The 23,170-nt window shown below is 48.3% G+C and overlaps 1 protein-coding gene across 9 annotated transcripts in view; it reads left to right on the forward strand.

The window, feature by feature from the left end:
- The window catches only part of nav3 (neuron navigator 3), a 302,596-nt gene that overhangs the window by 97,251 nt on the left and 182,175 nt on the right, over window positions 1–23,170 (forward strand). Inside the window, exon 1 of one of the 9 annotated variants that reach the window (XM_068586932.1) lies at window positions 15,340–15,401. The exons of the other annotated variants lie outside the window; for them this stretch is intronic. Coding sequence (XP_068443033.1) covers window positions 15,369–15,401 — 33 coding nt within the window. The 5' untranslated portion in view covers window positions 15,340–15,368. Of the gene's footprint in view, window positions 1–15,339; window positions 15,402–23,170 lie in introns of those variants that run through there. 9 annotated transcript variants of the gene reach the window in all.

A 23,170-nucleotide genomic window follows, 5' to 3' on the forward strand; every position in this document is an offset into this window, starting at 1 on the left:
GCACCCGTGGGCGTCAGAGTCTGCGAGCAGACACTACCAAGTCCCCCCTCTTGAGCCGTCAAAGCATCCCGTCTCCCAGCATGCATCGTCGCCCCGCAACTGTCGTCTCTTTGGCATGGCGGGGACGCGCTGACAGCTCTAATTGGACGAGAGTGGGATTCAAGATGTACACGCGCTGAGGTCTGAACGAGACAAGCAAGAACAAAGACACAGTGACCTGCTGACAGCAGAACATGCGGACACGCCTCTATATCTGTGATGCATTCAACCAAACTGACTGAAGGTTTGACCTCGAGAAGAGTGGGACCGCCGTCTTGTTTCTCTCCTGCAAACACACACAAGTAGTCACAATGATGTCTTACCTGGTGAAGTTGTGTAGTGTGTGATCACATGCAGCAGACTGGTGGAAGTCTTATTTCTGGTTCAGGTTTGATCTCTAAATGAACATCACACTGTACTAAAGACTTAAACTAGAGATTGAGACGTAAACTCATGTTTACAATGTTTACTGAGGGAATGAATCAAGAGAGATGTAGAGTCATTTTCACATACATGTCTTTACAATCTGACTTATTTTTGTCCCCCCCTGGTGGTCATGACAGAGAATGCATGTTTCAGGATCTTCTGCATTGACTTCACATTCAGAAACGAAGGCGGCCGCCCGGTCACTACGAGCAGCAGCTCTCATTACATGTGCGTCATTGTTGACATCACATTATTGATTAGAGGGGGGAAAAAAATCCAATTGGCAACGAGACAACATCATATTACTCACTTTAGGTTTCATGGTGGTTTAATGTTGCAGTGAAAATTATGGATTTTTCACAATTTAACTCTATTTTCAGGGGATGTAAATCAATTTGGGAGAGATCCCACTGAGTTAAGTAGATTAGTTTCGCTTGAACACATGTATTTGATTTGGAGGAGGGAAAAAAAAAAGAAGAAGTGGCATTCGAGTGGAAGAATATGGCTCGTTCTTTCGTCACTAATTCCCCACAACCCACTCTCTTAATAGCCTCTTAAATGGCTTTAGTTTGTCTAATTGCCACGTCGGGCTTTGCTGCCAAACAGGGCTTTGGTCCGCAGCAGATGAGTGATGAGATGGAGCTCCTTCAGCTTGTTAGTGCATACACACTGTTCAACATTGTTGTTACATAACTGTGGTTCCTGAGAGGACTGCCGGTAGACAGGCGGTGACGCGCCGGTTTAAAAAATAGGGCAGGCGTACAGTTTTTCTCAAAAGCAAAGCGTTTGAACATAATTCCCACTTAAGAAAAAAAAATCTTCCCCGCTCTGTCATTTAATGCCCGAGGAAATCATGAAAACGCTTCGTTCTCCAAAAAGAAAAAAGAATAAATTGATTTCTCAGAAGACAATTGTGTTCCTCCATTCAGCCTTTCTCCCCTGCCGCTGCACCACCAGTCCCAACAGGGTTGTGTGGACGCTTTCACAGCCTCTTCATTAAGACCAAAGCCGGTCGCACGCACAGCACAGCCGCGGGACGAGTAGGAAAGAGTCTCCTCTCTGAGGCAGCCACAGGGGCCGGTGTGGATTGTTCTTCACCGATCTGAACCCAGAAGAGAGCTCCCAGATGGCTTTTTACATCTCTGTTTGCGTCTCCCTGAGGTAGTGCTCTGCTGTGTGGGTCAAGTGTTTTTTGTGAGAAAGAGTGTGTGGGTTTTTTGGCAAAAGAACTACGAGAAAGCCCAAGCGGCTCATTTCCCTTCAGAAGGAGGCACCTCAGGGTCACCGCTCCTCTCCCTCTCCCCTCCAGGCCTCCCAGTTAACATCGCCACAAACGCAACGCGCAACTGTTGATGCTGAAACATGTCGGCAGCGTTGCAGCTGAGTGAGTGATGCAAGCAGCAAATACACAGAGAGGATTTCATCCGGACAAGAAGCAGGATGACTAAAAGATCCAGTCGTAACACAACGGGGGGGGGGGGGGGGAATTGAACCTTCACGGTGCCCTTCAGTCATTTAACTCATCGCTCCAGACGACATTTTAACTGTCAGGAAATGACAGGATACGGTGTGTAATCGAGGTGGACGTTGCACTGGACAGAAGCTCCCCACGGGGTGTGAGGGAGAGAGGACGGGAGACACGTGAGGAAAGAAATTTCACTCCAAAGAAGCTCTCCCTCTTCGTCCTGACTCTCCAACGCAGACATGACGTAACAATCTTTAGATTCACTGTCTGTGACCTGATTGATGCAGAGAAATCCTCAAAGCAATCATAGGAACGCCATTACCATAGAACGGGCCAGGAAATCATCACGTTTTTTCAGCATGAACATAATCCAGAGGTAGTTGCCTGAACGTTGCTAACGGGAACGTGGATACCAGTACTTTCCCTGTCGCTGCCCTTACAGCAGCCGTTCTCAGTGACCGCAGTGATTCAGATTGACCCTTTCATGCCCGGCCCGCTCTCACGTCCCAGCTGATCCCCACAAACGGTGCAGCATCGCTGACGCGCCTCCTTCTCCTTCCTGCTGGAGCGACGCTCGTCCCGGTCCTCTGCAGTACGGGCGGAGCTCCTGACTGATGGAGCTCGTTTCCTGGAGTTGTTAGAAAGCGTTCAGAGCTTCCTAGAACGTGTCGTTGGTAGCCAGGCAGGCCATACAGGGAAAATCCACTAACGCAGTCATAAGTCAAGAAGTCTCTTCCGTGCCCCAGAGACGCTCTCTGCTACATCTGAGGGAGATTAACTTTCATTCAAACAAATTGATCTGTGGCTGTCAGCTAATCCATACACGGGTCTCACAGGGTATCGTACGGAGAGATCAGTGATTACTCCTGGCTTACGCGCAGTGATACAGCAGCAGCTTCTTCGTCCGCTAACACCACGACATAACCACATCACATTCTGGGACGTGAGCGTGTGCTCTTATAAGCCGCCCTCTTTTTGTGGACAGAATCATCGTGTGACCCCTATGAAAGGATTACTTGACGTCGCTGCGATTTGACAAGCTAGTTGGATGTGTGTGTGTGTGTGTGTGTGTGTGTGTGTGTGTGTGTGTGTGTGTGACGATAAATACTCAGTGTTGCTTGTCAATTTTGGTGCCTGACCTGTACGACCCAGACCTACTTTTCACTGTTCATCGTTTGGAAAAGTGCAGGCACAATAAAAAAAATATGAGGAGCCGCCATTATGGTTTTCAACAAACGGTCGCCTCTTTATGTCATCATGCACTCGTAAGCCACGCCCGGAGCTGCCAGCAGGTCCTCACAGAGCACCGATTGGTCCGGGCACTTGGACGTGACGTAAGGCCAGATTCGCCTCGTTATTGCCCATCCCGGCGGTTTTGTCTTCCTTTCATAGCACATAGAGTATGTACATTGGTCATTTCTTGAGCCTTATCATGGGTTTCTGTGAGTAGCAGAAGAAGTGACTCTTGACTACCCACTGCCGGTTCCCCGCAGCCCTTGCAACTTACACGGTCTCCGCGAGGAGCCTAACTTAGCATATAGCCTGCAGAATCCAAACCCGCTGTTGGTGACACCAGATAGCAGCAGCAGCTCAGCCGCGCGCAGCATTAGCATGTCGTTCTGGGAGGGGCAGCGGACTCTGGTATCCCACTTTAAGCAGGGATGAGGGATGGAGAGCTGTCCCGCTCTGGGATAGGATTTGCGGCAGCGGGCCTGTTGTTCCCCTAATGCGGCATGAGGATGGAGGCAGCCGGGATTTAGCTCTGCCTTCCAGCGCTCGGCTCCAGCTGCTGCTCTGCCCAAACCAGAAACCTCTGACGCCGGCCCCCGTCTCAACAAGAGGAGCTGTTTGGGCGGCGGTAGCTTTTCCGAGCGAGGCCGCGCACTTCTTTTGCTCTGCCAGAACACGATTGTTCGGCAAATTGCTCCAGTCTAACTTTTCTACGACGCAGCAAATTTCTTGGCTCGAACTTACTTGTTATGGCTCGTACTAATGTGTTTTCTCCACTAGTTATTCTCAACCGAACAGTTTGGTCACAGATTAGTTCCAACTGTTTGTAATTCCCATGAAGCCCAATTAGTCACGCTTTTATTCTCTTTTTGTTCTCGTGTTTGCACCACAGAGAAAAAAAAAAACTTTCTTGCTGCTGTAACTGTGGAAGAGAAGCCTCCACACCAGTGAGGATGTTGTCTCCGGTGATTATTGGTGTGTGCTGCCGACCCGTCACAGTGCCACCATACCCAGAATGCCATTGTGGGGGTGTGGTTTAGGCTCAGCTGCAGAGGGGAAGTGGAGGAGCGACTCAGAGAACAGGTGCTGAGATGAGGTGTGATCAGCCACAGCTGGGTGTGTGTGTGGGGGTGGATGTGTGTGTGGGTGTGTGTGTGTGTGGGTGGATGTTCATGTCTCCTATAAAACAGTGACTGAGCAGGCGACGCGAGAGTAAACCCTTGAAGGCAAACTCACGAGAGTCTGCACTCGACGGATTCTTTGCAGCATACAAGCATAAGTGTGTTTCAGAGCTTGGTTGGGGATCAAACCTCCGGCCGATAAGTAAAGAGCGGTCCCTCTCGCAGTAAACTAACATCTGCTAAAAACATTTGTACTATTCCCACACTAACGTCCCTGCTCAAGTGTCCTCGGCTAAGCCACTAAATGCGAACCACCTCTATGGGTGGCTGATCGTGACCTTTGACCTCCCATTGGAGGGGATAATGAAAAAAAAAGCAATGAAGCTGCTTTTGAGACGGAGCGGAAGGAAGACCCGGTACATAATGTGATAGCAGACGACTGCTGACAGGGGAACATGCAGATGTTTCCTGCAGACGTCTTCATCAGGGCGTGATGGATGACGCTCGCCTGTCTGTCCAGGCGAGACCTCGCGAGTGCTTTAACGCCCTTCAATCAGCAGGCCTACGCTACAGCGTCGGGCTGGTGGCTTCAGCCTGCAGCCGGGGAGCTTCCCCAGCAGTTTGCACACCATAAGTGTGTTTTAGAGCTAAATTTCACACAACGGCATTAATCAGTTTGCACGTTCAAGGTCTAACTCAACATTCTGAGTTTCCCTCGGCGCTGCGCTCGGCGTCTAAACTTTAATTCTGTCGAAATACAAATTGTGTTTCAAAGCAACACGTACTCGACTTGGTTCCCACATTTGAGGCCGGTGGTTTTTTATGTAAGTTGTTCGTTTTTTGTCAAGTCCCGTGAGCTGAAGACACCAAACTGAAACTCTGGCCGTGTCCTCAGTGATTTGACCCTGATGGCTTTAGTCTCCAAAGAGCCAAGCTTTAGCTCCGTCTAATCCAATTCTTCTCCTTTCTATCTGACCAAACCATTGCTCCAGTTCTATCTTCGACTATGGGTTACGTCACTTCTCAGGCGTCCACTTCTTGCGCTTGGCCAACGCACATCTCCAAGAGAAGAGCTTCATGTGCTTTTGTTCTTTGGACTCGTTCATCCCTCTATCTCTCTCCCTCTCTCTCACGTTGGAGCTTTCAAATGCTAGACTTCAGTCTCGTTTGCGTGTTTGCCTCCTCAGCAGGAGATATGCAGATATATCGATGGTGTCCAGTTTCCTCAGACCTCTGGGTCCTGCGCTCCCACGGATCAGCCCCGTCGACCGTTGTCCTCTTGTTGCCTCCACGCACCGTCGACTTTCCATCCGAGCGTGTTTCTGTACAGCCAGCAGATTTTGTTTACCCAGATTATTATTATGACTTTTTTTCTCCTACTTGTTTGATATCCCAGCACTGAGTGCGGTCTTTTTATGGTTCTTGTAAAAGAAGGGAGTTTGCTTTGAGGCTCCCGGTGCTCCCTCGCCAAAGCCACAGCAGATGTGCCGCTTTTGTTCTTCATTACCGATTGGCAGCTGCCCGGAGCAGCATGGAGACACAATGCGTGAGTGAAAGCTCACCCTACTAATTAAGTGGAGGCCGAGTATTCAGTCCCTCGTGTCGGCAGAGGGAAACTGGAAAATGATGTTTGGAATAAAAATTATACAAGTCTGCTTTTCGGGTGATATCAACAGTTGAAAACCCCCAATTCTCGCTCCAGGAGCAATGTCTCAAAATCACACACACACGCACACACACGCACATGCACGCACACACGCACACGTACCAAAGAGTCACATCCAAAATGCATGCTGTGACACACTCTCTCGCTCACTGAACTCTCTGCCGTGTGTGGAGCTCAGTCTGAGGATTTTGGGTTCTCGTTTGTCCCACAAAGTCACCAGAGCCACTTAAAAAGTAATTCCCTGCCGCGGACGTCTGCTTTACCTCGAAGGAAAACAGCAACACACAAAAGAAAGTCAACAGAGGACCACACATGCTTGTGTACGAGGATATTGGTGTGTGTTTGTGTCCGTGCCATGGGGAAACCATTATGACTGCCCGTATGAGACCTGTGGGCCTTTTGTGGTATGAAAGATTACTGCAGAGGCCTCCAGGATGGTGAGGACGTAGACGTCCAGAACCTTGGGACAGATTTACGCACCTAACTTTGAACTTTTGACTGTTAGCAGCCTGCGTGTGTCTTTCCCCCTGTCAGAGACAAAGGGACTTTCAGACGAAGATGTTTCTGTTTTCCAGCCTCTGTCCCCAAATAGTCCATCACTTATTGGTGGATTTAGTTTTTGACATTGGCTTCTTGACCTTTTGGTGATGTTGTGGTTTGTGTTATGTTGTCTTTTTTGTTCTTTTGCTGGCTTCTTGCATGGTGCCAACTATTATTGCGGCCTGAGGCTCGAGGCTGCATATTCTTTCTTCATCTGATGAAAAACATAAACCTCATTCATTTTTTTTCTCACCCACAACACAGTGGAAGAGGCCCGGGGTCATGTGCTTTCAACAAATAACATCTGGTGGTTTGCGGGTGGCGAGTGTTATTGCTGTGTGAATAAACGGGGCATTGCTAAAAAGAGCAGGCACGTCAACTTGAAAACGCCGCGCACCTTTTCTCAACAGCTTCTGGAACAATCGGGCGGATGGAGAGACCGGCTGAGCAATAATTAAATTGTCATGCTGCGCAATGATTAAATAGGTTGTAGCACACGGCATGAGGGTAGCGTGTCTAATCCCTGTGCTGGATGGAAGAACCAGTCACGCATAACCCAGCCCGTCCTGAGACACTGCATCTCACCAGAACCGGCTCATTTCAAAGTGATGAACGATGGATGGTGGTGACTTTGATGATACTCCCAAAGGGAGCGCAGAGAAGATGATAAAAGAGCTGCAAGAGCAACTTTTAAAAACAAAAAAACAACAAAGACAAAGACATGCATTATTTTGATACCGATATTGAATTGCCTTCAGTAAGTCCCTCAGCTAAGGAGAAAATAAACCTTGAGCGTCACACTTTTCTCTGCTCCACATAAGGTCAAAGGTCAAGGTCATCGCCAGAAGCACCCTTGATGCCAGTGGAGAACTTCCATTAGGTAAAAGCTTGCCAACAGTGTTACGAATCAGAAACCAGAAACTATTCCTTCTTCTTCCTTCCTTAAGGCTGATTTATACTCGGGTTTTACGCAGAGACGCAAGCACGCAAGACACGCATGGCTGCCGTTGCGTGGTCAAATCGGCCATTTTGCGTGTTTGCGTGCGTCACCCCAAATTTCTGACTATCCGTCAAAGCTACGCAGCCCGGAAGGCTGTGATTGGTCCGCTAACCACATCCTTTCTGAGTCTCATTTCCGGTTTCATGGCATAATACCGCTGTTTTTAAAAGCCACAGCAGAAACACGAACAATGGATCCAGTTGAAGAACGTTTGGCTGAAGAGGTCCACAAATATGAGCATTTATAACCCGTCTGACAGAGTATAAGGACACGCAGATGGAGGTGAATTCCTGGAGGGAGATATCTGTGAATGTCGGCGTGCAGGTCGACTCTTAAACGGTCGTTGCGCCACCTGCTGGTCTGGAGTATGAAAAACGCAGGGGGAAACGAGTCCGTCAGTCCGCCTGCATGGCCAGCCGGAGTTGGAGTTGCAGAAGTATAATTCAGCCTTAATTCCTCTCAGGTTTCAGTCACACGGGGAGCAGTTTCATGTTTGTTGCCACAGTCAAATAAAAGCTTAAATTTAGCAATGGATATTTTTTTGTCTTCATCATCTCTCAAGAGGCCCGACCTGTTTGACGGGACGTCGCCCTGACAATCGGTTTGCTAGAAAGACACGCGGCGCGAGTCCAAGTTGGCAAAGAAACAATGCAGCAGTGTTGTTCACCTTCTGTTTTGACACAACCTCTCTTTCTGTTGCCACTCAGCGAGTTGCCTACAGCTCAAACCGTCACTCAATGCTCGCAGACCTACTTCCTGTGTGTGTGTCTGACACCTCCAGTACAAAACGCAGTGTCAGTCATTTCGGAGGCCCGCTTGTCGTCCTGTCGACATCGTGACCTCCGTCCCCTCCGCTGCCCCGCCGTGTCATGAAACAGACATCTGCTTGCCAAAAATGCCAGGCTGCATTTCTACCCTGTAAGGCCCACTTATTATCTTTCTTTTCTTCTTCTTTTTTTTTAAAAACACACACATATTAAAGAGCTCGTGTTTACTAGAGATTTTATTTTTGGCAGAAACCTCCGGGCCTTATTCGAGGGAAAAGCGAGGGATAAATTATTCAGGCAGCGTGGGGAGTCGTTACCCAAAGTCTATTCTGGGACCGCGTTGTGCTCAGCAACCACTTAAGGAGATGAAAGGAATCCTTCTTTATTTTTTTGGTGTGTAACTTCTGTGTATTCAGAGAATGTTGACCAAGTATGTGTAAATCAGGCATGCACTTGTTCTGTTTTCCAGCTCCAGTGTTTGACTGGCAACCTGCTGGCAGCGCGCCTGTGTGTCTGACCTTCAGGTTTCCGCTGATCCCAATGAACAATAGGCTGAACTGAATTTGATTTCCAGGTTTATGGATATTTTGAGGTGTTCTTGCATCATGAGTGGGCATCCTAAAGTCCCTCTGCTCCCTTCTTTCTCACCCCCTCTTCTCTCTTTCTGCATGCCTTTTTCCCTCTTTGGCCTCAGCTCTGGGCTCTTTTTTTTTTTGGCCGTTTCATCAAGTTAAAAGACGCAAGAAGGATTTACTGTTGGATCAACTTGTGAAATCATCTGACCTTTCAGATTGTAACCCCCGTGTTTTTCCACAAATGCTAGATTTTCCGTGACATTCTCAACCGAAGTCCTCAGTTCTTTTTCCCCCTTTGATTGACACAATAGACACAAGAGAAACCGCTGATTCAAACTGGTTTTCACTGGTGGGGGGGTCTCTGAGTGCTTCTCACTGAGCCAGGAGCTGTGGGCTGCACAGTTGAAGATGTGAAAGGGGGATCTTTTCCATCCTATTTAAAAAAAAAACATTTCTGCTTTTGCTTGTGTGTCAATTAATGCCGAAACTCCGGAGATGAAACTCATCTAATCCCCCTCTGTTTCCTCCCCGTCATGAGCGTTTTGCTCTGTAATTGTTTACATCTGCCTCATTCCAAAAAAGCTGTTTCTGTGGGGAAAAAAAAGCCCTCCAAAAACGTCTAAAGTCCCCGCTGGCCCCTGGATCCGTTGGCAGAGGATAAGAGAGACCATCCAAAACTACAGCCAAGCTGCACTGCAGCAACACCAGCCCTCTCGCTCCAAGTGAGTTTGTCCAATCAAGGTCACCACGTCTTTTTTAAGCTGCCTCTGCTTCACCGTCTCAATATTCATGTGCAGTGTAAGAGTGGCCCGTCCTGACCCGGCCGTATGTCATCCTCCAGCTCCAGCCAACGGTGCTGCCTTCCTTCCAGCGCTGCTCGGTAAGACAAGGGTTGTTTATCGCTCCGTTTTGCAGCCATAATTATACAGTAGGCGTGTCTGTTGGAACGTGTGGAAGATGCGGCCGGTCGGGTTTTACCTCAGGTGACGTGGGTGATTTATTGCCCATTAAACAAACTGGGGAACAAGAGCGGGCTGCTGTTTACCCTCGCAATGCAAACTATCACACAGGTGATGAATGTCTGTCGGGGAACACGGACGGACACAAGATTAGACTCAGCTGCTGTGAGAAACAAACAACATGTAACCATTCCCATGTTTGTTCCTGTGCAGTCTAACTTTAGTCTGTTCAATTTGCATTGCAAGTCATAATGTCATGGAATCATTTAAATTACAGGCATGTATCATACCAACATGACCAGAGTAACATTACCAGACTACAGTCGGAGTGAAAACCGCCTCGGTCTCCGCCAGGTGTGCCTTCAACGACCACGCACTTCATTCAAACTCCAAAGCAAGCAGGCGATGTGACGTGGTACAAGCAACGGGCTCAAAGTCGTCACATAAAGTACTCCGTGTAATTGTGATAATGAAAAAAAGTAAACCAACCAAAGCTTTCTGCGCGCTTCGCATCGGCGAGTTACAGCGGCGTGTGCCCTGGAAGTTCTGATAGCTGTTGGTGGTTCGCCAAACACACTGTTGGAAAAAAACGATTAAAATGAGCTGCAGAGCAGCGTGCGAGAGGTACTCAGCAGTGTGTGTACTTGTAGTACTGGAAGCAGTTAGCCAAACACACCATCAACAACGTTACCACGGTGTCTCTGGCCGCTGAGCAGCCGATGCACCCGATGCACCCGGCTGTGTTGTCACTTGCAGACCCCACTGGCTGGAGGTTACGAGTGGTGAGTGAGGAGACAGCAGGCTGTCAGAATAAAACAGGTATTAAAGGACGTCTTGAGAAAGAGTCACCACCCACGAGAGGTCCGTGAGCATGCAGCCATGACTGGGCATGCCAAAATACTGCGAAATGAGCTGTGGACAGACACAGAGGTGCACACACAGCCTCACTCACAGACGCACAAAATCACACAAACGACCGAACACGTAACCTGTTTGCGGATTGGACAGACCCAAAGACGGAGTCTGTAATGTTAGCTTCTTATCACGCTGATGCATGTGCAAGTGTTAATTTGTTCTGATGAGTTTGGTTTTAATTTGGTGAAAGAAGGCGTGATGTCACAAACACCTGTGATTTACACGAGCAAGTTTAATGGAACATCTGCCAGTTGGATCATAAATGTAGTTTAAGAGGTAATAATATGGTTAGCTGTTGTGTCTTTCCATCCAAAACTGCTACCGTGGTGCTAGCTGGCTCTCCTGCTATCAAGCTAGCAATGTCCGGGATGTTTTGGCTTTTACTTTTGTACAGCGGGAGGAAGTGGAGACGTGTCATACATCGATGTAGAGCATGAGGCAGACTCACAGCTCTGTATCCCTGCACCCGCTGGGATTTCCTGACTTTGTTTTTCCTGCTTTTTCCTCAACTCCTCGGTGTAACCGTCTGGCTGCAGCGCAGCCGGACAGGTACCGATAGCAACAGTCTTTACTTTATACCTGTCTGAGAGGGAGCAGAGCTCCCAGTCTTGATCTTGTTTCGAGGTTTTCTGTCATCGAATGTCGTTTGAAATTCTGGGATCAGCTAAAGGCCACGCCCGTAGCAGGAGACGTGGTTCAAAGGTGCAACTGCCGCCCCGTACAGCAGCGCTGCCGTGTCCCAGGGTGGAGTTCACAGTCCCGCCCGCTTTGGAAAAGCCCTTCTCTGTCTTGAGAGACTTAGCTTTAATGCCTCTCTCACGCCGAGGCATTTACAGCCTCTTGATTTTCTCTGGGCCTCCTGGAGCCGGATGAAAGCGTTCGTCTCCACTGGGGCATTTCAGCACGGAGCGAGCGCTGAAAAACGTGGGAGGGTTGTGGGAGCCGGGAAGGAATGTGGAGGCGTTCCAAAGCTCGCCGCTCAAAACGCTCGTAACTGCGCTCTTTATCCCCACCCTCCTTCCTCCTCTTCATCTGTCACTCTCACTTCCAGTTAAATTAGTTTCATTGGCCTCACATGAAAGGCTTTTGTTGCCAAAACATGAAGATAAAAGATGATTTTTTTTTTTTTAAACAGTCGCTGGCCTGTGTGAGTATTGGTCCTTGTCCCTACCTCAGTATCCGTTCCCCTTAAATCTTCCTCTTCCTCATCCTCATCCCTCTTGTGGCCAGAGTGTGGTTACATTGATGTTTATCCGCGTGTCCTAGTCCGGCTTTGTGGTGGCCGATGGAGTGTTTTCCCAAAAGATGAAGCGCTTCATACTTTGAGTCTGTTGTAGACAGAAGTCGGCTACAGGCTGTGCCTGTTAAAGAGGCCTCTTAAGATAAGTCCACTTTGATTTAAGTTCTGAGTCGCAGCGACACTGCAGAGCCGCTCCTCCCCGTAACTCAAGGACATCGTCGTCCTTTTCTAAATCCTGTTTGGCACCCTGATTTACCCTCTAAAATATCTCTCAGACGTGTCCTCTTGAAGGTGCAGCTGTCATAATCCTGATAAGACCAGCTCTGAGTTGATAAAACCGTTAATACGGTCGTCTACATGTAGGTCGCCCCATAGTGCTCCTCCTGCAACAAGCTGAGAGGCAGGGTTTTATTCACACTTGACAATGCGTAAATACGATATATTTAAAACAATTATCAGATCAGTAAGTGTTAGGTCCTTACAGGTGCCCTGGGTTTTGCCTGGCAGGCTACATACAGGCTTCTTGAAAGCTGCAGACGCTACTAAAGGCTGAACACATGGACTGATTTACTGTTGTCATCAACAGCTGACTCAAATATTACATGAACATCAACTAAAGTTAAGTATGAAGTCTGCATCAAGGGATCTAAATGTCCTTCTCAGCAGCAATGTACAATGTGGTATTCCTTTTGTGAGACATTGTTATGCAGAGCATCATAACCGATACCATGCAAACGTCCCATTTGCTCGAATGTAAAAGATGTCAAAGAACCAGTGACTTAATCCCACGGATGTGCAACATGTGGGCTTTATAGTCGCCGTTCATCGCTTGAAACATCTTCATTTACTAACCACAACTGACGGCGCTTTCATTTCCCTTTCCACCGCCCACCTAAAGCACGCACGCCACTCGTTGTGTCCCACTCTGCCTCCGGCGCCGTCCGCGTCGGAGCCATTGTCGGCTTTTTGCTTCATCCGAAGCTTAATTGCATCCTTCCCGCTGCGGCGTTGAGGTCGTTCCGGCCCTGAACGCATCGAGGCGTCAGTCGCGCTGCGGGTAAGTCTGTGCTCTGTCCCGGTGACAGGTTTTTAGCGTGATTCAGCGTTCGTCAGCGGGAAAACGTCTCTGAGATGAGACGCTGTGGACGTCTCCGCAGAGATCTGTCTTCTGAACACACACAGACGCACAAACACACACCCATTCACCAGTCATCTGAAGGAGGATGTGCCCGTCACTACAGATCCTCTCCCACCTCCTTCACAAGACTCCCCTTTTTTTTGTCTCGGGACCGAAGGTGGCGACGATTGCGGCGTCTCCATGACGACTCAGTGCCATATGCAACGCCACACTGAGACGGGGGGATGAGCGGAGGAACAAAGTCCACATTCTGGCCGAATCGTCGGTCACTATCACACAGAGACGGACGCCTGGCCTTCCTCGTATGCCCCACCGAGCCAGACACACACTAACACACTCCACACACACTAACACACTCCTTATCGACACACTCTTCACACACTAACGCCCCCCCTCCCCCCCTCGACGCAGCGTCTGGAGGATGTCTTCCAGCCAGCAATAATTCGGCCCAACCCCGTGTAAAGCCTGCGGGGGATTATCCTCTTTCAAAATGTACAACACTGACATTTGTTACCGCGCGCTGCTATTTCTGATCTGCAGGATTGTCACTTTAAAAAACATGACGCGCCGTCTCGTGGGATCACAGTGTGGCTTTCATAAAAACCGGCCCAGTCATGAGGACTTGAAGAAGTACACAGTTAGCTCCAAGCGACGGCTCAAACACGCAATCCATTTGTTGTGATTGTGTCCGTTGCTTCCTTCACAGCACATCTCATGTGAAACAGCTGCTTTTCTTCTTCTCGCCTCCTGTTTCTGTTCCCGGCTACAGATCCACTCATCCTGCTCACATGCCTGTGCAAGCGCGGCATGAGACGCTGGACATCGTCAGGAACATGTTCACCGTATCGCGGTTACTTTGATGAAGACACATCACGGATGAGGAAGATGAAACGTGTCACTGCCGTCACAGGAAACATCAGGTTCTTGATGAACGGATTGTTCACTTTTTGTTTGTATAAACACCGGGCACCTCAAGTTTTGTTGAACCTTTTCGGGGTTTGTGAACACACCAAACATTATTTTTGAAAAATACATTTTGGGCGACGTAATAAAACTGAATTGAATATGAAGCACATTTTCTTCTACATGGTCTTTGTTTAGAAAGTGTGTTTTTTAGGGATGAAATTTTAGACATTTGACATTACAGGTAGCTTTTATGAAAGTTAATATTAAAGTTTACTTGACGCGCCAAATAGTTTGTTCTCTGACCTCAGAAGCCGTCGTTGGAAACACACCAGGCAGATGATTGTAGGATCTGTTGCTCAAACTCCTGCCAAAGCCAGGAGAGAAAACATCTTTTCAGTCAAGAAAAAGCTTCTTCTTTTAAAGAACTATCTCCAGTTCTGATGCTACTGAAGCTACTGAAGCTACTGAAGCTACGCTAACCTCTTCAGGAGTGTTGCCACACACACCTAAGCCACGCCTCTTATCAGCCTGTAGCTCCTGATTGGTCCTAACCAGCGCGTCAGCAGAGACTTTCCATTAGAAGCAGCATCATGCATCTATTCCTCCTCATCCACGTGCATGCATCCCAATGTGTGCCACCAAATGTAAATCACTACACGTCTGTAAATCCTCCATCTTAACCATAAATCAATGAGCCGTAGCCATCAGTGCCTCCATCTGTCCATCACTCATTCCACCACAGACGTCTCAACCTGCACAGGAAGCACCAATGACGGACGCCAGACATCCATCTCTTCTGTGGCCATGGGACACAGCGGGAGGTGTGTGTGTGTGTGTGTGTGTGTGTGTGTGTGTGTGTGTGTGTGTGTGTGTGGTATGAGAGTCAGGGCTTTAGTGTTGTGGCTGCAGCGCAGGGGGATACAGGGAAAGTGACAGATGGTGACAGAGTGATGGGGGATAGGATTGTGTGCCACTGGGTTGGTGGGTGGTGGTGGTGGTGGGGGGAGTGGTGTGTGTGTGTGTGTGTGTGCGCATGTATCCATGTGTGTTTGTGGGATTAGTGTGTTTGTATGCTTGTATAAACTGTAAATGTGTGCACGCTTGCCCGTTGGATCTGTGTCAGTGTGTAAATGTGTGTGTGTTAGGGAGGGATCTGTGTGGCTGGGTCTCAGACAGAAACAGAAAGTAAACGCCGGGCGTCTGTTCCTCCACGCGGTCCCTCCATCCACCTCCAGGCTCTGCTCCACCATTGCTACACCTTCATTTTTTGGGGCACGTTCAGGGTGAAATCCTCTCCGCCATGAAGTGGCTGGCATCCGTGCGCTCGATGTTGGCCGGGGGCAGCCGTAGTGCCCCCGCGACCCCGGCTGCCAGCCCCAACATGCCCTCCAAGGCAGATCTGCACGCCAAGCAGGTAAGAGAAGCAGAGCGTCGGCGCTGACGGCGCCTTGATTTTGGCTGTGTCTTCGTTTGTCTGCCTGCTTCAGGGTTTCTCAATCAACTCTGTCGGCTCTGTGCTGCTCGCATGCGCCTCATCGGGCTCGTAGTCTCCTCCGTGATCGTGTGTTGAAGATTTCTTTGTCTAATTGCACTCAAAGTTTTGGTCAGACTAGAGCGAGCGCTGCGGTGAGCGGACGAGACGGAGCTCACATGTGTGCGTGCGACCTGCACAAAATCACTGTCCAGGAGCGCAAACGAGAAGCGAGAATGAGTTTGTTTTGCTTGGACGTCCTGCTTCTCTTTGCTTACAGTGAGGCTGAATCGGTGCTTCACCGAGCTATTGTGAGGAAATAGCTGCAACCTTCCTCTCTCGCAGCGGAGCTCCCATTATGTCCGAGCATAATCCAAATAACCAGCTACGTGTTCTCAAGGTCCCGCTCATGTATTGCTGAAAAGAAAGTGCGCAGCAACGTTGGGAGAATAATGGGTTGCCGTGTGTGTGTGTGTGTGTGTGTGTGTGTAGCCACAGTACTAGTATTAATCCCTCACAGTGACCCCATGCTGCACTGATCCTGCAACTATCCACTATCAGTGCAACCCCCCTGCTGCACTGATCCAGACAGCAATCGGATGTTGTTGATGTCTCCTTCTTCATGCTGGAGAACTCTACAATTTTAGTTTCCTCTCAGAGGTGGAGCGCCGAAGAAAAAATTGCCTCATTCGTTTAGCCATCTCCCTCCCGAGCATACGCACATCTCCAGTTTGTCATAAATATTAATGAGTGAGGACCGCTCCATTACGAAAGCACCGGGGGGCTGCAAAGTTATTACACACCGATGAATGACCCCGAAACATGTCGTCTTCTGTGTGTGTGTGTGTGTGTGTGTGTGTGTGTGTGCGTGTGTGTTGCACAACGTCTTTCTAAACTTTAAGTGTCTCCTTCCTGTTATCTCAAAGCGGTCACAGTTCATTTGAAGCCACCTGATCAGAACCAAAAGAGCTGATCTTTGACGAAAAATGTTGTCGCCTGCTCGTGTGTTTCATACCGACGATGCAAAGTAACCTCCAGAGCGTTCACGCCTTTGATTTGCCTCTCCAAAGTTTGTTGGGAGATTTGAAACCTACAGGCCAAAGCACTCCAAAGCGCGAGCGCAGTCGAGGGCAAACCGCGGCCCGGACCGATGCTCGCACGAAAAAGCAGACATTTGAAATGTTGAGCGCGTGGACTCATTCTGAGATGACCCCGGGGACTTTGTTTGGTGCGATGGGAACAGCTGAAAGCAACTATCAAACTCAAAGGACTTTGCCCATTAATTGCTCCTTTTCATTCCGGCGCGGCTCCGGCGGTTAGCGGCCCTCGCTCGCGTTGAAAATGTTCAGACGAGGCAGCGGAGTGATTTCTTCCTCGCCCAGGCAGGAAAGGCTTTTTTTTTTTTTTGAAGGTGGGGGTTGAGTGCGTTTCCTTCCCAGCCTAATAGCAGATAATGAGTGCTGAGCAATATTGAATCACCTCATATTTGCAGCGGGAATGTCTCTGAGCGAGCCATGGTGATTGATGAGCGGGTTGCGCCTCAATCCTCCGGTATTACAGACTCACCCAGAGCCAGTGAGTCGGGGTTGCGATGGTGTGTCTTTTCTCCAGCAACCGCAGACGGTGACAGACGGAGGAAGCCGAGGAGATGGGAGCGAGACTGCCAGGTAGAAACTGAAACACTTCCTGTCTAAAATGTTCTCCCCAGATGCATTTGCAATGAGTGCAGCGGGCAGCTTAGCATCACTAGCATTAGCAAATAAACGATAGGTAAGAATGGGAAAGAGAAGAGGAAAACAAGGTGAGCACTACAGAAGAGGGCCGGCCTCAAAAAGAACAATGTGATCTCCATAAAAGCCACAAAAAGCCTCTTGTAGAGTTCTCAGGTGGAGCTACGTGAAGGACCTCCAGGGTACGAGAGATTTAAACAATATATATTTAAAATTAGAATCAATTCAAAAATCCTTCAACAAAGGTTATTTAATAAACATTCAATAAAATATAACTGAATTGTATATACTCTATATTAAATCAGACACTTATGGCATAGCGCTGTGTGTTACTGCTTCAACCAAAAGATGCTTTGCACTGGTCAAGGAAAAAGATTTCCACAGGGGAAAAGCCTGAAACCCACTGCTGCAGACGGAGGAAAGAGAGAGAGAGGAAACGAAAGGTTCGACCTTGAGTCGCCCTTTGATTCTTTCATCAGGCCGCAGGCAGATAAGAAGGGAAGTCCCCAACAGCTGGGTGCCGGCGAGAGCGCTCCACCTGCACTGAAGGTACCGTGAGTGACTCACGGCGGTGAGCACCTTGGCTTAATCCTCCTCTCGGCCTTCTCCTCAGGCCTTTTGGATCAATACGGTAACACCTCCTTCTGCTTGTAACTGGCTCTTGCACTTTATTTCCTGGCCGTTATGTGTTTCCTCCAGGGCTTGAGGTACTTGACCTCGCCTGCACTGCTCGCCTGTCACAGGCCCGCTGTGGACGACGTACTCCGCTCAGCACGCACAGCCCTGAAGCAAGCTCCGCCCCCGCCACTGAACAGAGCGCCGTTTGCTTCTTTAGATTAATATTTCCAAATTGCACCAACTTTGCGGTCATCAACACAGCCGCCAAGTGTGAAGTGGATCAGACAAACTGTTCTTGAGATATGCAAAGGACACACACACACGCACACACACACGCACACACACACACACACGCACGCACGCGCGCGCACACACGTGGACACACAGGCAGTCAGCTAGTCTTGCTCAATAGTAAGATTATAGTTTAGTCCTTCATAGTCTTCATAGTTCCTAATTTATGTCGTCTATATGTTATATGCTGTCCTTTTAAAAAAACAAACTATTTTAACTGTTTTTTGCACTTTATTATTATTACTATTGCACAATTCACTATATGTTGGACAGAAGAGAAACGTACTTTCGATCTTCTGTAAGTTTGCACATTGCACAAAATTGATAATAAAAACGACTTTGACTTTGATGAAGCGGCCCTCGGAGACTTCTGCTATTAAAGACACCGTAGCGTGTGTGAAGGTCAGAGGCGTGGGACGGACATGTGTAGCCAGTGGAAGGGTGACACATGTCTTCATGTCACCGTTTGCTTAAATCCCCCTGAACCCATGCTTCCACCGCTCCGTCTCTCTCTCGCCCCTCTCTCTTCTTCCATCCTGCGCCCCACTGCATCCATCTGCCGTCTCCATTCCTCTCCCCTCCCTCCTGTCGTGTAATAGTGAAAATACAAATGTGTTGAGCCAAAGGCTGAATAATGTAACAATCGCTTGTATTTGCTGTAAGAAAAGGGACTAAAGTTGACCCGACAGGAGGTTTGTCTGCTGTGTGTATCGCTTCACCATCACTGATCTCTCTGTCTCGCTCTCAGTTTCTCTCTGAAGTGTTTTGTTGATAAATCCCCGTTGACTTCTGCTCTCTCTCTTTTCCTCTGAAGGGACTAAAGCCCCATTGACTTTCCCATTAACGGCTCTCTTTTCCTCTCTATTTCCATCATCACGTTCTTCTTTAATAATCCATCTCTCTGTCTCAAGATTCCCCTCCTCCTCTCCTCCTCTCATCTCCTCTCCTCCATCTCCTCTCCAGCTGCACACTTGTACTTATCGACTAATATAAGCGAATGCACCTGAGCTCACGTGGACACACACTTGCTGACACACACGGCGCCTCTTTGTCACTGCATATCTTAGCATTGCATTATCATCACCGTCATAACTGAGTACTTGAGGCACTGCCAACACGGGTACCTCAAGGTTGAAATGTAGGTATCATCATTTAGACTTTTATCAGAAGTGATAATGTGATCTCTCGCCTATCAGTGCGCAAGGATTTCTGGCTTCAATTTAATCCAGAGTCGTTCCGATACCAGTAAGGAAGACAAGCGGAGTTTAGATTTTGAAGGTCAGTACAGGTCCATGTTGTTTCTCAGGCTCGTGCTGCGTCAAATGATTGGACAGTTCAACTTGTTTGGTCTGAAACTGGCAGGTTTGAGTTTGTGTGCATAACTTTGCAGCGCAGCAGGAAGTAATGCTCGCTCCACCTCGCTGTTCCCAATAGTCCGTTTGTTTGCATCAACGTGGTCTTTCCCGGGTTGAGAGGCTTCCACATTTACTGTTTCTGCTACGGCAGACGTCGCTCCACGGTCTATCTCCTTAAGAAACTTTATATTTTTCAGCTCAGCCGAAGCAGCGCGTCCAAATTCCACCCGAACCCAGAACACGTCACATCCCGCCTCCGGTCTCGGAGTGAGAGAGAAACGAATGAAGAGACGGAGCGAGGCACTCTGGGAGAAAAATATTAGAAAAAAAGGAGCAGCGGGGGGAGAGAGAGAGTTACACAAGGTGTTATTTTTGGGATTGCAGAAAAAGAAATGGCCTCGCTGGTGTGTGAATGCGATGCTGGAGCCTGTCGGCGGGTGTGCCGTATCTCCCGTCCCCGCCTGGTTGGTGGACGGTGGACCTCCGGCTGTCCCTCACATCAGCCTCTCAGCGCTGAATCATATCTCTCTCCTCCACATTCTCCTCCTGCGCCGGCCTTAGTTTGCCCCTCACCTTGGAAAAGTTTCCACCTCTCGTTAGCTCTCGCTCCACACACACACTCACGGCTTCTCCAGCTGAAATGAGACGTTTCTTCTGCTTTTGAAACTTCCTGAAGAGTCGGTGCAGTTTATTTATTCAAGCTCATTTCTTAGTTCGGGCTATCATACGTTAGTCATGATGACTTTACAATTACAAGTGAAAGAAACATGAGCAGTCACACAGATGTCAAACAAACCCCCAATTTAGCTGAAGCGTATTTAAAATAGAAAGAAGTGCATAATGACTAACTAGCTGCTGGAAACGACAGAATCAAACTGCTTCTTCTGGAGTAAAACGTTGTATGCAAGCAAGGCAACGTTTATAGCACATTTCAACAAGGCGATTCAAAGTGCTTCACATGAAAGCATCAAAACATAATGCTGGAGAAAACCAGATTTACAAACAATTAAGAACATTCGTTATAAAAGATTAAAAAACTACAGTCAAAAAGCAAAAATCTGAATAAAACAGAGTATTTCTACAAGGGACGGCACCAGAAATACCCGTCGGTCACATGGTCACACAGGCCGGCTCTCCAACCCTGCCGCTCTGTCCTGAACTCTGACATGTCTTCCCTGTTTTGTTGGAGCTTTTAAGTCTTCAAGTAAAACATCCGAGCACTTGTTCCACCGCTGCAAACATAAAAAGAAGCCTCCAAGCCAGCAGCCAGCGCGAGTCTGCCCTCAGATGCCTCACTCGTCTGATTATGGCTGTGCATTTCTACTCAGCCTCCTGTTGCATGCCGGATGCCACTGCTGCGACACGGAGCGCTTTACAATCCACCTGTAGGGCGTTCAGACGGCGTTTCCACTCAGGCGGTCACTCCCTGCTGTAGTGAGGAGGTCAGAGCCTCCACTCCGGTTGTCAACACTCTGCGTAATCTCCAGACACGTATAATCTGTCCCATGAGAGCTGACTGAGCTGATGGAAATGCCTCCACTACCAAAATAAGATTCAAGCTGTAATAAACCTTTTTTATTGTCCTTTAATTTGGCAGCGTGTAATTATTGCAAGGCGCTCTGAGGAAGCCCGTGATCTAAACATCCAGAATGTCAAAATGTAGATTTAAGAAGGACGTGGGCCAAAGGAAGTGAGGAAAAAAAGATCAGTCACTGGATGCTGAAACGCTGGGCTTTCTCATGCTGTGCTATCCGACCAAAGTGGACATTATTTTGGCTGGTAAACCAGGTTTGGCCCCGGATGAACAGCAAAACACAGAGCGGCCTCCAGGCACCGTCGTCAGAATCATATAGGAGTTGGCCAAGTGGTGATTATAAGCTACTCGGAGCCACAGAACAAGAGAAGTCACTCTCAGCTTTGTCTCCTGCGCTGACAGATTCGCTGAGGAGCGAAAAACGGACCTGTCTGTCATTTAAAAGCAGTTACGAGTTTATTTTTGTCCTCGTCCAATCGGAAACCCAGTCATGACCTTTGACCTCGCACTTCGGGACAGCTGAAAGTGGATGGATGTCTTCCATTTTGTGTGTGTGTGTGTGTTAGTGTTTTTTCATCCCTTCCTCTTTGTGTATGCGGCTCATGCACAGCTGACCGGTCAAAGCTTCCCACACGCGTGTAATGACAGAATCACTCAGTAGATCTCGACATGATTTCCATCGCTTACCTCTGGTGACCAGGCCCATCATTTTCCTGTCAAAGGACGTCTTCCAACCTGTCGAACCACCCCAACACACACTTACAGTATCCTCACACACACACACACTCACACACTCTCCTCATGCAGGCGCTAATGAGTCCCGTGGCTGAGTGATTCATGCATTTAACTGTCCGCAGTGAGATAACAGAAGAGACATCAGCTGCCTGACGGACAGAGACGGTGAAACGCAGAGCAGGTCACTCGCCGCCTCCTCCCTCCCTCTCGGCCGTAATTACTTTGCTCAGAGAAACGGGAAGAGGGGAAAAAGCCAGCGACATATTTTTGTTTGTGTGATAGAAATGTGAATGAAGGAGGAGAATGCAGCAGGGCATCAAAACGACTCCCTTGGTTTTTGGGCTCATTAGCGTCGGACCTCAGTCCCCCCACGAGATTAGAAGTAAGCAGCTGATGGGCTCTAATCACTGTTGGACATGCTGGAGGATGAATGACATGTATGATGTCGTCTTTCTTCTTCTTCATGAGAACGGCGGCTCCAAAGGCGTCCAGCTGCGACTAATCCATTCACTCTCCTCCTGCCGCTGAAGCCGAGGCGTCTGCAACGCCAACCTCAGCACCAGCTGTGCTGCTTTCATCTCAGTTTTCTTATTGTTTCTGCCAGTCTTTCAGCGCGAGTGCGCTGATGTAGTGAGAGTTGACTTTTATACAGGTTTACATTTAACTTACCGCTCGTATGTTTGTAAATATTGTTTATTTTACTGAGTAAAACACCACTTGACATGAACGTCTTTAAAGGAGTTCAGATCGATTCATCCACACATTTCTCTGCAATTTATGCAGACATTTAATTGCATTGCCATTCATTCATTACATTGTTGTTGTAATATTGGACGTACAGAGCCAGCTCATGCACGGAGAGAGAAGATGAACAGATCCTGCGGTCGCTTTTCTGGGTCAAGACCACACAAAGCAGACGAAAAAACACGGCAACCTAAACAGGAAAATATGAACAATGCCATTTTGAATAGAGCTTTGTCTCAACAAGCCGTCCAAACTGATCCAAATTGTGATTTTTACAATCGGAAACAGTCCGAGCAAAGAGGATGAGCCAGCGTTCACTTCCAGCATACTGACACTGACTCATCCCAGCCAGTAAAAGTAATAATGAATATTGAGGTTCATTCCCACCTCAGTAAAACCTGTGATGAACTTAATGTCCTGCTCCACTTCATAAAACCTAAAGTTTTCCGTGGCATTCAAGTCTTTTTCTAGCTGCTGACCTTGATATAATTGACTGGTCCGGGTCGATGAGTCGTAGTGTCCGATGACGCTCTGACCGCCGGTTCAAAAGCTTTTTACGACATGGCCGAGGAAAATAGTATTTTTCTTTCTTTTGCCATTATAGATAATGAACATGTGAAAAGAGAACTTTCTCTTCAACCAAGTCGTCAGAAGTTCTTTTAGCTTTTATAGACTAAAGATGGATGTGCATCCTCTGAGACCGGC

This window comes from Clinocottus analis, unplaced genomic scaffold, assembly GCF_023055335.1.
Source record: "Clinocottus analis isolate CAN_PGR_092001 unplaced genomic scaffold, fCliAna1.0.p SCAF_20, whole genome shotgun sequence".
Lineage (NCBI taxonomy): Eukaryota > Metazoa > Chordata > Actinopteri > Perciformes > Cottidae > Clinocottus > Clinocottus analis.